At 44.4% G+C, this 15,276-nt stretch overlaps 1 protein-coding gene across 1 annotated transcript in view; it reads left to right on the forward strand.

The window, feature by feature from the left end:
- The window catches only part of LOC126482385 (putative uncharacterized protein DDB_G0287191), a 109,019-nt gene that overhangs the window by 74,263 nt on the left and 19,480 nt on the right, over positions 1-15,276 (forward strand). The window contains exon 2 of the mRNA XM_050106485.1: positions 15,091-15,158. Coding sequence (XP_049962442.1) covers positions 15,091-15,158 — 68 coding nt within the window. The remainder of the gene's footprint in view (positions 1-15,090; positions 15,159-15,276) is intronic.

Here is a 15,276-nt window from a genome sequence, read left to right on the forward strand (position 1 = left end):
ACCTGTGACTATTTGTGCAGTTAAACTTCGCGTCTACGGGTAGCCTACCGTTGGCAGCGCTTGCAGACAAACGAATATTAAAGATATAAACGAAGAGGCTGGCTCTGTGAGCACGCACAGCCAACATGAAAATAAAAGGTTTGTTAATAACACTGAAAGGGGGATTTTGCCGGCCGAAGTGGCCGTGCGGTTAAAGGCGCTGCAGTCTGGAACCGCAAGACCGCTACGGTCGCAGGTTCGAATCCTGCCTCGGGCATGGATGTTTGTGATGTCCTTAGGTTAGTTAGGTTTAACTAGTTCTAAGTTCTAGGGGACTAATGACCTCAGCAGTCCCATAGTGCTCAGAGCCAAAGAGGGATTTTACCTGAAATCGTACCAATGACTACAGGTGACAGTTTACGTTTTGAAGGAGGGTTATTATTCTCAACAAAAATAAAATCTACAGGAAAACTTCTGAATAATTACTTAACATAGGTACATAGACTTTGTGACAGTGGTAAACATTCTCATTCTATTTTGGATTAAATTTTAAAAGGAACATAAAATTGGACTGCATTTCGTTGGTAGCCCTAGTTTTCAGTCCACGAATACGACAAATAATGTTTAAATTGGCAGATAAAGACTTTTGTGGGCGCTTCATGAGTAAATGTCGAGCAAGATCAAATGTAATACCTTCTTTACATGTGATAGGCTTCTCTGTTTATCTTTCCTTTATCCCCTTCGACCATGCTCTATTTAACTCAGACGCTGTAAGAGCTTAAAACGTTGCGTGCACGTTACTTGCATAGTTCAGCCATCTGTTGGTAAAATTATGAAGTATTACGAAGCTTTATTGTACGAGCGAGGCGAAGCGAGCGTAGCCGCGGCTGAGCGGCGAACTGGGCAGCTTCGCCAGGCTTCCGTCCTTCATGAATGAACTACTTAATTTGAACGCTTCACGGCAAAGAGTGAAGTGAATGAAATAGTTCACGGGAATGAACGAGTTCGACCCATCTCTAGTCTGCTCGTCGTCGCCTCCGTTGGGATGCAGCCGGCGGTGTCCGCACGTGGCGCTGCGGCCAGTGCCAAGGGCGGCCGCTGTCGCCATTGTTCCGGAGAAATCAGCCCCCCACGGCGTCATCGCTGGCTCTCCGCCGGCTGCCGCATATTTTTCGGGAAATGGACGGCCCAGTGGGGGGACGCCGGCGCCGGCGTCGGCGTCGCCAGGCTACAAAAGGCCTGCCACCGGGCGACGGCCCGCAGGCAGCCCGCGTGTCGCAGACGCACAGCTCGACGTCACTCCTCTGACATGGCACCCTCCAGGACCGCGGTGAGTCGCCGCGCTTCCGCACGCAGTGTCCTCCGCTTCGCAGTGCAGTACGTTTAAAATCGTACAGTGTTTGCCGTAGCGGTGCTTGTTACGAACGGCGATGTGAAAAAAAGGAACTGATAATACGAGTGTTTGCTCTGTAGCTACAATGACGTAGTAATGATAACTGCTAGTATTCTCTTCGTCAATGTGACACAAGACAGTGCCCCCGTTGATGTGGAAAGTGAACGTTACTTGTGAACTTGTGAAACAGACAAAAGTGTTGCGATTAATAATTTGAATGATCATGGAACTTTCGGTTATGTTGGCATTTCATAATTTAAAAAGAATTTCGGTGGTGGTATCAATGCACATGACCAGAAGGCCACATGTTAAACAAAGTTTCTGTATGTTTATTGTACCACACCATCAGAAAGGAAGAGTACTGCTCTAATAAAATTTAAAAAATTAAAAAATCACACATCACGAACGAATTGTCCAATTGCCAGTTGTACAAATGGGTTAGAAATTGGTAGATATGTTGTGTATGTAAAGACAAACAATTTCTTAGAATTGCAGAAAAATTTATTCTTTCATGGTGTGGGTTCCCGTTGTCATGTCCTAGTTCATGAACCACGGGCAACGTATGAGTGGCCAAGTAAGTGGTCCTGACAGTCGGGATACCAGTTACTTTGGAACAAGGCTGGGCATCTCGGACATACTCTGAGTCGTGGTCACCTTTGTGCTCAGACGGCAAAGACTACCAAATCCACAGGTTAGTCCCTGAACCGTTAGGGGTAAAACCCAATGGGACCCGGGGCAAGTAAGGCAAGCAACCTGCTTCCCTGGTGCTTTAAATATGATGTTGGCAACAATCAGAGCAAAATGCCTCGGACCTTTGGAGGTGACGGAGTCCCACCTCTAACTGACAAACCAAGGACTCCTAAGATAGGACTCGGCAAACGAATGGTAACGAGATGGGGAGCTGTTAATATCAATGGGGGCTAGTCTGGGAAGAAGGTAGAGCTGGCAGAGGCTGCAAGTAAGATGGGGTTGGACGTTTTAGCTGTTGGTGACGTTCGGATAAGGGATGAGAAAGAAGAGGAAGTGGGAGAATACAAGGTGTACCTGTCAGGACTCAAAGCAAGAATAGCACAATGGGGTGTAGGGCTTTACATCAGGAAAGAAATGGAACCCAGCGTAGTTGCAATAAGGTATGTAAACGAACGACTGATGTGGATAGATTTGACAGTGTCTAGCAAGAAAATTAGAATTGTGTCAGTATCCTCGCATTGTGAAGGGACTGATCAAGATAAGATGGATAGTTTTTATGACGCACACAGTGATGTAGTTGTTAGAGTAAAGGATAAGGACAGTGTTCTGCTCATGGGTGATTTTAATGCCAGGATTGGAAATCGAACAGAAGGATATGAAAAGGTTATGGGTAAATTTGGAGAGGATATGGAGGCCAACAGGAACGGGAAACAACTCTTGGATTTCTGTGCCAGTATGGGCTTAGTAATCACAAACTCCTATAACTTTGAAGGTTATTAGTTTAATTAATTTAAGTCCTTCGTATAATGAGATTAGGGCTGATGTTGAAATTAATCCTATTGTTGAAATTATTACTGTTATAGGAAGAATAATTCTTGATTTTTGAGACTTTATCTTTATAGATCATGAATTTTCTGTGCATAACAACATAAGAACGTTCACCGGTATACTTGGGAAGGCAAGGGAACCAGATCTGTCAATGACTATATAATAACAGGTCAGGAATTCAGGAAGGCTGTGAGGGACACACGTGTATTCAGGGGATTCTTTAATGACACTGATCACTGTTTAATCTGCAGTGAAATTGGTATTGTGAGGCCGAAAGTGCAGGAGGTCAGGTCCATATGTAGGAGGATAAGAGTGGAGGAACTTCTGGATAAGGAAATCAGGCACAAGTACATAACAGTGATCTCAGAAAGGTACCAGTTAGTTGAATGTAGTCAGTTACAGTCATTGGAAGAGGAATGGACAAGGTACAGGGACACAGTACTAGAAGTGGCTAAAGAATGTCTTGGAACAGTAGTGTGTAAAGGTAGGATGAAGCAAAACAGCTTGGTGGGATGACACAGTCAAGGCAGCCTGTAAAAGGAAAAAGAAGGCGTATCAAAAATGGCTACATACTCGAACTCAGGTAGACAGAGAAAGTTATGTCGAAGAAACAAACAAAGCCAAACAGATAATTGCAGCATCCAAGAAGAAATCTTGGGAAGACTTTGGAAACAGGTTGGAGACTTTGGGTCAAGGTGCTGGAAAACCATTCTGGAGTGTAATTAGCGGTCTTCGAAAGGGAGGTAAGAAGGAAATGATAAGTATTTTGGACAGGTGAGGAAAACTGCTGGTGAATCCTGTTGATGCCTTGGGCGGATGGAGGGAATATTTTGAAGAGCTGCTCAATGTAGCTGAAAGTACGATCAGTAACGTTTCAGACTTCGATGTACAATGGGATAGAAATGATGATGGAAATAGGGTCACATTTGAGGAAGTGGAGAAAATGGTCAATAGATTGCAGTGCAATAAAGCGGCTGGGGTGGATGAAATTAAGTCGGAACTCATCAAATACAGTGGAATGTCAGGTCTTAAATGGCTACACAGGATAATTGAAATGGCATGGGAGTCGGGACAGGTTCCATCAGACTGGACGAAAGCAGTAATCATACCAATCATTAAATATGGAAACAGAAAAGATTGCTACTACTACAGAGGTATCTCTTTATCAGCGTTGTGGGTAAAATCTTCTCAGGTATTGTTGAAAGGAAAGTGCGAGTATTAGTTGAGGACCAATTGGATGAAAATCAGTGTGGGTTTAGGCCTCTTAGAGGTTGTCAGGAACAGATCTTAAGCTTACGGCAAATAATGGAGAAGTGTTACGAGTGGAACAGGGAATTGTATCTATGCTTTATAGATCTAGAAAAGGCATATGACCGGGTTCCTAGGAGGAAGTTATTGTCTGTTCCACGAGATTATGGAATAGGAGGCAAACTTTTACAAGCAATTAAAAGTCTTTAGATATATAGTCAGGCAGCAGTTAGAGTTTACGAGAAATTGAGTTCATGCTTCAGATTAGTTTCAGGGGTAACACAAGGCTGCAGCCTTTCTCCACTGTTGTTCATATTGTTTATGGATCATATGTTGAAAACAATAGACTGGCTGGGTGAGATTAAGATATGTGAACACAAAATAAGCAGTCTCGCATATGCGGATGATTTAGTTGTGATGGCAGATTCGATTGAAAGTTTGCAAAGTAATATTTCAGAGCTAGATCAGAAATGTAAGAACTATGGTATGAAGATTAGCATCTCCAAAACGAAAGTAATGTCAGTGGGAAAGAGATATAAACGGATTGAGTGCCACATAGGAGGAACAAAGATAGAACAGGTGGATGGTTTCAAGTACTTAGGATGCATATTCTCACAGGATGGCAACATAGTGAAAGAAATGGAAACGAGGTGTAGCAAAGCTAATGCAGTGAGCGCTCAGCTACGATCTACTCTCTTCTGCAAGAAGAAGGAACTAAGTACCAAGATTAAGTTATCTGTGCACCGTTCAATCTTTCGACCAACTTTGTTGTATGGGAGCGAAAGCTGGGTGGATTCGGGTTACCTTATCAATAAGGTTGAGGCTACAGATATGAAAGTAGCTAGGATGATTGCAGGTACTAGTAGATGGGAACAATGGCAGGAGGGTGTCCACAATGAGGAAATCAAAGAAAAACTGGGAGTGAACTCTATAGATGTAGCAGTCAGGGCGAACAGGCTTAGATGGTGGGGTCATGTTACACGCATGGGAGAAGCAAGGTTACCCAAGAGACTCATGGGTTCAGCAGTAGAGGGTAGGAGGAGTCGGGTTGGACCAAGGAGAAGGTACCTGGATTCGGTTAAGAATGATTTTGAAGTAATAGGCTTAACATCAGGAGAGGCACCAACGGTAGCACTGAATAGGGGATCATGGAGGAATTTTATGAGGGGCAATATGCTCCAGACTGAGCGCTAAAAGGCATAATCAGTCTTAAATGATAGAGGCAAACATTCCACGTGGGAAAAATATATCTAAAAACAAAGGTGATGTAACTTACCAAACGAAAGCCTTGGTATGTTGATAGAGGCACTAACAAACACAAACACACACACAAAATTCAAGCTTTCGCAACCCACGGTTGCTTCATCAGGAAAGAGGGAAGGAGAGGGAAAGACGAAAGGATGTGGGTTTTAAGGGAGAGGGTAAGGAGTCATTCCAATCCCGTGAGCGGAAAGACTTACCTTAGGGGGAAAAGGCACAGGTATACACTCGCACACACACACACACACACACACACACACACACATATCCATCCGCACATATACAGACACAAGCACACATGTGTAAAGGCAAAGAGTTTGGGCAGAGATGTAGTACAGTGGTACAGATGTAGACATCTCTGCCAAAACTCTTTGTCTTTACATATGTCTGCTTGTGTCTGTATATGTGCGGATGGATATATGTGTGTGTGTGTGTGTGTGTGTGTGTGTGTGTGTGTGTGTGTGCGAGAGTATACCTGTCCCTTTTCCCCCTAAGGTAAGTCTTTCCACTCCCGGGATTGGAATGACTCCTTACCGTCTCCCTTAAAACCCACATCCTTTCGTCTTTCCCTCTCCTTCCCTCTTTCCTGATGAAACAACCGCGGGTTGCGAAAGCTTGAATTTTGTGTGTGTGGTTGTGTTTGTTAGTGTCTCTATCAACATACCAACGCTTTCGTTTGGTAAGTTATTAAAATGCCTCTAAGCACTATGGGACTTAACACATGAGGTCATCAGTCCCCTAGACTTAGAACTAGCCGGCCGGAGTGGCTGTGCGGTTCTAGGCGCTACAGTCTGGAACCGAGCGACCGCTACGGTCGCAGGTTCGAATTCTGCCTCGGGCATGGATGTGTGTGATGTCCTTAGGTTAGTTAGGTTTAATTAGTTCTAAGTTCTAGGCGACTGATGACCTTAGAATTTAAGTTGTATAGTGCTCAGAGCCATTTTTTGAACTTATAACTACTTAAACGTAACTAACCTAATGGCATCACACACATCCATGCCCGAGACAGGAGGTTCGAGTCCTCCCTCGGGCTTGGGCGTGTGTGTCGCTCTTAGCACAATATAGTTTAAGTAGTGTGTAAGTCAAGGGACCGATGACCACAGTAGTTTGGTCCCTTAGGAATTCACACACATTTGAACATAAACTCCGCCCGAAGAGGCTATGGAGGCCTAACCCTTATGCAAGCAGTTATTCGGCTTGGCATTGATTGACAGAGTTGTTGGACGTCCTCCTGAGGGATATGGGCTCAAATGCTGTACAACTGTGACGTTAGATAGTAAGAAGTCCGGTCTGGTTGGTGGGCCCTGCTCATTATGTTCCAGACGTTCTCGACTAGCAAAGGATCTGGTGACCATGATGGCCAAGGTAGAATTTCGAAAGCACGAAGGCTAACAGTAGAAACACTCGTAGTTTGTGGGCGGTGATTATGTTGCTGAAATGATGCCTAGGATGGCTTGCATGAAGGGCAGCAAAACGAGGCGTAATATATCGTCGACGAATCTCTGTGCTGTGAAAGGTGTCGCAGTTGACAACCAAACGGCTCCTACTATGAAAGGATATGACACCCCATGTTGTTGGGCCATTGGAGGAAGACAGTCAGGTTGGTATCCTACCTCTGTCCCTCTCACCTGCAGACCTTATTTTGGTATGGAGTCTCACTGAATGGAGGAGAATTGCTTTCAGTGAAGAGTCTCTCTTCGAACAGCCCCAAGGACCAGCGAAAACGGGTCTGGAGACGTCCAAGACAGCGGGGATATACCAACCTGTTTGTCGCCCGCTATACACCCCAAAAAGCTGGACTGATGGTGTCGGATGCAATTTATTTTCGCAACTGGCAACCCCGGCATCCTTACACCACAGCGGTACGTTGACGATATTCTTCGCTCCTTTTTGCTGACATTCGTGGGAAGCCATCCTTGGCTTCATTTCAGTAAGATAATCCAGCACACAGCGACGGTTTCTACTGCTTCTATTCATAGTTGGCAAAACCTACCTCGGCCAGCAAGGTCACCGGATCTCTGCCCTGTTGATAACTTTTGAAGCATTAGGGTAGGGCCCTCCAACCATCTCGGGATTTTGACGATCTAACGGGCAGCTTGGAAAGAATTTGGCAAGATATCCATCATGAGGCCATCCAAATTTATCATCAAAGGCTAGCATCATAACAGTGCAAAAGGCCAGAGGTGGACCAACGCGTTACTGACTTACTGTATTTGTGAAGCTGTTTCTCTTCACTAAAGCTTCCACGTTTGCTAAAATTATAATCATTTGTTTATCCGTACATGTACACGGCATCTACCGATACCCATCCCATTCGAAAAAATCCTTCGTGGTGCCTCGGTTTATTTTTTTATTTATTTTTTTTTTTTTTTCGTCTTCGAATGTATGAGCTGTCTAGTTAAGCTCTTTGGTCCACTTTGAGCATCATTTATGAAAAGTTTGATTTCCGTTCTTCTCCAACACAAGAGCTTTGTCTGCGCTTTTTAAATATACCTGCATACAAACAATTGGATAGCAAAATTGTGGATTTATTGGACAGAGATAAGTTTAGCTTCGGAAATGGTAAATTCTAGCCCAGCTCAAATCTAACCTAGAGTTAGCAATCCAAGGACATCGAAAGACTAAAATCAAGATACCTTTCAGTACTAGTGGACCAGGCAAGGCGTTGAACAGCATAACGTGATATAAAATACTGTAATTCAGAGACTAAAGAGGATGAAGTCTCTAACAGGCGCGTGTGTACGCAATATTAACAACAACAGTCTGCAAGTGTGGTGCTTAGCGTCACCGCCTCTACCCTTTGGGGCGCTGGTTTCGATTCCCGGTTGGGTGGCAGATTTTCTTCGTTCCGTGACCGAGTGCTTTTGTTGTCCTAATCATTTCATTTCACATTCATCGACATGCAAATGGCCGAAGTGGCGTACAATAGGAAGACTTGAACCAGGCAGTTGAACACCACAGACGGGGTCTCCCAGCCAAAGATGCATACGATCATTTCATTTTTTCTACAAAAACCAAATGCATATGCTGGAAGTCTAAAGACGTCACGGAAAGACATCTTTGTTTTCAGGAAGAAAGAGGCTACAGCTTCTCGCTACGGTAATTTACACTTGTAGTAGGTCTACGCCATAGAACCAAGGTAAACCAAAATTTCAGCAGATGCAACATGAGTGAAAAAGGAATTATCACCAATGCTAAGTTTGGCTAATTAAATTGATAACAAAAAATTTGAAATAATTGCTCGAGATAAGAACGGATTGTGCATTAAGGATAAACAAATTTGATTAAGAACCCTCAAAAAGAAAGAAAGGTTTAGGTTTTAGTGGCTAGTCGAAGACATTGGAGAGAAAGGACACAAAGCGTGAAGGAACTATCCCGGGATTCATCTTACTTTGTTTTGGGAAATCACAGAAAACCAAACCGTAGTTGGTCGGATGAGTATTTGAAACTTTCTCGTCCCGAATGCGACGGTAATTTCTTAACTACGATCCTACTTCAAACAAACAAACAGCTGAAGGTTTGTAGAAAGGTTTGTAAAAGTTAACTAAAATAGGCAGTGCACAGTAGAAGAAGTCAGAGATGAGAGGTCAGAAATGTTTCCTGTCTGTGTAGAAAGACTAGATCAGGTGGCCGAAACAAGACGCTTAGCAGAAGCTGATTGTGTTGGGACCTTTTCTGAACATGTTTAATGCTAATGGTCTAGCAGGCCTTATTATTAGCAAGCTCAAAAATTTTGCGTATGACGTTGTTATTTATAATGAAGCACTACCTGAGAAAACTTCAAAGGGCACGGCCGACTTCCTTCCCTATCCTTCCCTAATCCGATAGGACCCATGACCTTGCTGTTGGGTCCCCCCCCCTCCTCCCCCCCCCCCTACTCCATCCCCAAAATCAATCAACCAACCAAAAAGCTTGCCGGCCGCTGTGGCCAAACCGTTCTAGATGCTTCAGTCCGGAATCGCGCGACTGCTACGGTCGCATGTTCGAATCCTGCCTCGGCCATGGATGTGTGTGATGTCCTTAGGTTTAAGTAGTTGTAAGTGTAGGGGACTGATCACCTCAGATGTTAAGTCCCATAGTGCTCAGAACCATTTGAACCAAAAAGCTTGAGCAACTCTTCAGGCAGATCATCATAAGTTAACATAGCACCTTCGCTTCATTGGTAGGATTTTGTTGTGGGTAAAAATTTATAACTGGATCTTTTTGTGGAACAATAGACTTAAGACAGAAGCAATCAGAAGCTTTCGAGACTACCCTATCTCGTTAGTAAATAAATTATGTCCCCCAATCAAACAGTGACCACTGATGGAGATTTATCATCCAACAACTGATTTGTGTAAATGCGTAATTAAATGACAGAAGATTAGGGTTTAACGTCCCGTCGACGACTAAGACATTGCAGACTGAGAAAAATCTAAAATTGGGGAAGGGTTGGGGAGGGAAAACGACGTGCCCATTCAACGAAACCGGACAGTACCCCCCTGAGCGGCCACCTGAAAGAATGCCAATAGCGCTGGCTCTAGAATCTTCCTGATGTAGAGGTTAACGTTTTATTGAGGATGGATTACTCACCGGATTTTGCATTCAAAAATTGCACTTTGATGTTGGTTATTCGTGTGTGTGTGTGTGTGTGTGTGTGTGTGTGTGTGTGCCACATATATGGAGGTAGTTCCACACATAGTGTAGTAAAAGGAGAGGTAGTTCCACACATCGTGTAGTAAAAGGAGACCCTAAACCAACCGAAATACGAAGGCGTGGCAAGTTTACTTCAACAAACAACTATAACTCACTGGTTAGAACTCACTCGTTCGAACTCACTCTATTGGCGTACTTCGTGTCTGATGACTAAGAGACATACTGGCGCTTTCTTTTTTGTGCAAATATCGTTAGCCTGCTTCAAAGCGCATGAGCTAAACATAACAGTGATATTGTCCACCACATAATGGAAAACGTTACTGGAACTTCCAGTACCGTTTTCGCTGCAGTCTCAATTATTTACTATCGGTATAATGTTCTACATATCCTTTGACCTCAGATTTACTTTGATACTGTATTATGAGCAGTTTTAAACAGCAACATAAGCTGTGTTGTGGATATGATTGGGGTTATGAAGGCACAATTATTATTAAGCAATGTTACCATTCGTTCACAATTATATTATTGAAAACAATTTCTAAAATACTATGTAAAAAACTTCCAAAACACATAATTTAAAATTATTACATTCATTACGGGAAAAACTTTGCTGGTTCACGTTTAGTAATAATATGCAAAACAACAGCACCAAAACTGCTCCACGAGAGAATTAGTAATAGCTGCAGTTCAAAGAACAGTGGAATTACATAAAAATTCGAAGGTATGTTATAAAATCTCGTAATCAAGAACTGAGTTCTGGCTCAGAATACTAAAAGTCCTCAATTAGAGAATAAATAGACCAGTGAAATCCTGACCTAAGACACAAAAGATACGATCACAATTAAAATTTAAATAACACAGAATAAATGCAGGATGCAGAAGTATAAGTAGATGAACAAGCAATCCTGGCGTGAGACAACATTCGTACCAGAACTGAAAACCTGCTTCCTTGCATACAAATGTGTCATTTAACTTAACAGAACAATATCAAATACGTTTCATAACAAGAAACTAATACAGCTTAAACCATTCAGAAAACTTAATGACCAGAACCTTATCAATTCAAGAAACAATGTTTTACTAACATCAACACCAATCTACTGCAAAGGCTTCCCATAACACAAGTTGCAGTGACGGTGATCAATGTGAGCAGGCTCATGGGGCTAATAATCATGTGTGTGCGACTGCCTGTGAGTAGGTAGTCTGCAACAGGCTACAAAGTCTCCAAAATACAACTCCTATCTAAGCGAAATCATGGCGTTACACCAAAGGAATACATAATTGGCACCAAGGAACTGTTAGCTGCACACTCAAAGGCATGAGAGCTGCCCATGCACTGCAGCCGAACCATTCTTCAAACGTTCGGCAGATCTCTCTCTCTCTCTCTCTCTCACTCGAGCCTTCAGCCACCTATCACCACTCGGCTCCACCCGCTTCTTGTCCTGCTTGTTCCGCTGCTTCTCAACGGACGCAGGTCAGACTTCTCGGAACAAAGACAACACTGAATGGCTCGTCCCATGTGCACTCGGTGTCGCCATCCGTATGTTGTCAGCCAGCAGCAGCCCGAGGCACTGGCTCCGTACTCCAGTTGTTCCACGTTCGCCGTAAGATTCCAGCAACAGACCACTCCGGTTATCAGACAGCAGCTGCCGATCGTATTTCCAGGCGCTCGCTTCAAGCTCCAACCAGTCAGCTGCCCTACACAAGACTCAGGGACCAACCCCTTGATAACCAGAACAGTACCGGATTGCTCGTAGGGTGCACTCAGCGCCTCCACCTCTCTGCTGTTAGCTAGTACCGAGCGAGGTGGCGCAGTGGTTAGCACACTGGACTCGCATTCGAGAGGACGGCGGTTCAATCCCGAGCCCGGCCACCCTGATTTAGGTTTTTCGTGATTTCCCTAAATCGCTCCAGGCAAATGCCGGGATGGTTCCTTTGAAAGGGCCCGGCCGACTTCCTTCCCCGTCTTTCCCTAATCCGATGAGACAAATGACTTCGTAGTTTGGTCTCGTCCCCCAAACAACCCAAACCCAAACTCTGTCAGCCAGTAAATGCCCATCTTCCCAGGCTCTGGCTTCAAGCTCCAATCAGTCAGCTGCCAGACGTAAGAGTCAGGGACCAACCTCTTAGGAATCAAATCAACACCACATGATGCGCCGCTGGTGCATTTTACAACCGTCACGTCTTTGTCAGTCAACAGTCTCCTATCGTATCCCCTGGCGCTGGTTACCTGTTCCGGCTGGTTCATAGCCGCACACAAGACTCTTAAACCATTCTGCGCTCGCCCTCTCGCCGACAACGGCGTCGCAATCGGCGGTTGTATTCACACTCTCCGCTCCCTGTGCCGCAGCGAGCAGACACATCCAACCTTGCCGCAACCTGGCGATTGGGGCGGTATAGCTCAAGCCATGCTTTGTGGCTGTTAATTTTTACAAACCTTAATGGATACACAGGGGAAACGAATCATTTCATTTGCAATGCCTCTCAGAGGCAAGTTCCTGGGCTCGAGTGCCAGTTTGGATCTTAGTTGTAATCTGTCAGCAAGTTTCAAATGCCACGTGTGGTAGCCATACGATGTGAGGGGTAGTTGTAATCTGTCAGCAAGTTTCAAGAGCCTCGTGGGGTAGCCATTCGGTGTGAGGGGTCTTGTCACGATTTGCGGGGCTCCCCCAGTCGGAGGTTCGAGTCCTCCCTCGGCCATGTGTGTGTGTGTGTGTGTGTGTGTGTGTGTGTGTGTGTGTGTGTGTGTGCGTTGGCCATAGCGTAAGTTAGTTTATTTAGTGTGTACGCCTAGAGACCTGTGACTTCAGCAGTTTGACCCCATAGCCCTTACTACAAATTTCCTATGTCCAAGTTTCAAAACAACGATCACTCAACTGTAAAGTGATACATTCTTGGAACAATCCCCTAGGCTGTGGATAAGCCATTTCTCCATAATATCTTTTCGTAGAGAAGTGCTATTCCAGTAACGTCTGCAGTACAGATTGTGTGAAGTCTCGAAAGTGGGAGAGAGATACTGACGTGTAGCTGTGAGGGAGGATCGTCAGTCGTGCCTGGATATAATAGTCAACAGCAACATTGTTCGCGAAAGACCAAGATGCTGCTGGTTAGAATCGCAGTCCACCAAACAGTTTTATTGTTCCAGTAGGATTACAAACTCTGCTACAGAACGATTCCTTCAAAAAACATTTCAATTGGAGAGCTAGGAATGGGGGATTATTCATACCATTCAAAAACACCTTAAGCAACTACTCGTGGTGAATAAACCCTATCCAGTTAGCTACAGCCCTAACCCCCACATCCTCTAAGATAGAGGATCCACCACCCCACTCGGCTACCCCATTATTTTTTGTCTGGCTACGAAGGGTATTGACATTTCCGCTCTTCCGACCAATGTTTTGTGTAGGTTTTCTTTAGTTGTTTGCAAACAGCAAAATCGGATACGCCCTTCTAAATACTCCTAATTCGGAAATCTCTTGCCAAAATCACGTTTCGCTGGGTTCTAACAGGGAAAACAATCAACGTCTTTACCGGAATAACACATCAATCAGTCCACCTAACCAATTATGGGTAGGAATGAAAGTGTAAAGGGACAAAAGAGAAATGAATGAGAACATAATGGTCTCTCATTTGTATCACACACGAACGTTACAAGAAAGTGAACACTTCTGTTACAGCACTGTGTCGTATGACATGTTTTATTTGCATTAACGTAGAATTCAGTTCTTCAGCAACTCTGCAGGAACTGAGATTCGACGGAATACATAAAGAGCAAACACATATTCCGAAAGAGAGATATCCACATTACTTATCACTTCCTGTGCAGTCTGCCGCGAAGTGGTCTGACTGAAAACGTTCTTATGCCTATAAGATTGCGAATTACTGTGATTCGTCAACTAGGCCACTAATCTGTCAGGAGAATTTTTATTTTCTAGCTATTGTGAGTGAGTTAGGCCTACTTAACATTAATTAGAACAGGGAGGAAATAGACCGTTATAAATCTCCTCTACGTAGGCCGCGCAATGATAACTGTTACTTTTTAGTGAGGACATTGAAAACGACACGACCGATTTCCCTTTCCATACTTCCTCAATATGAGCTTGTGCTCCGCCTTTAGTAGCCTCGCCTTTGAGGCGACGGTAAACCAATCTCCCTTCTTTTGCTGTTACTGCAGATCTCTCAGGTTTCGACAAGGACTGTGCAGTTTTATTCCTCAATACTTCTCCAGTTGACCTAGTATTCTATCTACAGTACCATGACCTTAATGTCAACTATTCTGTTCCATCACTTGTCCAGAAGTCGATTGATTGCTCTAGGCGTGACGTGATGATCTACTGGCGTCTGCTCACACAGCTCAGCTCTGAGACTGCTACTGAACATGGATTTCCATACGTGAATGTTGTTCGTAAATGTCACCGAAGGAAACGACCCTTTATCCAAGTACATGCACCAAGTGACGCTTAATGAAAACGTGAATTATAGGCATTATATGCTTTGGCTTAAGCAATTACGCCATGATTACGTGTTTGAATTCAATTATTTCATTATCATCTTTTCATATGTCGTTTTGGAATACAACTAGAGACGAGATCTGGGAAACAGACCACTACTTCGGTATTCCGTGTCCAAGCTTCACGTAGCCCTCAGAAGCCTTTACGTCGTTACGAGGCGTTCATAGTGTTTTCTGACTGCATGTATAGCTCTGGACGCTCTAGGTCCAGGCTGGCAGTACTGTTCGGTAAGACAGGCCATTTTGTATTGGCTTTCGAGCCATTCAGACGCCTCAATAGCAGTGACGGTACAGAAATAATGACAACACACACCCAGTCCGCGAGCGAAGAAAATCTCCGAGCCGGCTGGGAATCGAACCCGGGTTCATTCGCTTTGCAAACCGTCACGCTGACAACGCAGCTACCAAGACGAACGAATCCTTCCTCTACCACCCTTCAGGCGGCAGTCGCGAAGACGGTGTTGGACCCCACACCTCCCTGCACCCCTCTCCACCACGACTAAAGAAAGTACGACGCCGTACCTGACTTAATCGTCTGTTGTTTCAGATGCTGACGCTGCTGCTGGGTCTGACCGCGCTTGCTGCCGTGTGGGCCGAGCCGTCGGGACCCCTACAGTAAGTGACGTCTCTAAACAGAGCACTACAAGACAATAAGCATCTCTGAATAACAAATGCCCAAAATGAGTGTCCTGCTAGTCAAGTTAATCATGGTCACTCAGAGATAGCTAGGGTA

Source organism: Schistocerca serialis, chromosome 5 (genome assembly GCF_023864345.2).
Source record: "Schistocerca serialis cubense isolate TAMUIC-IGC-003099 chromosome 5, iqSchSeri2.2, whole genome shotgun sequence".
NCBI lineage: Eukaryota > Metazoa > Arthropoda > Insecta > Orthoptera > Acrididae > Schistocerca > Schistocerca serialis.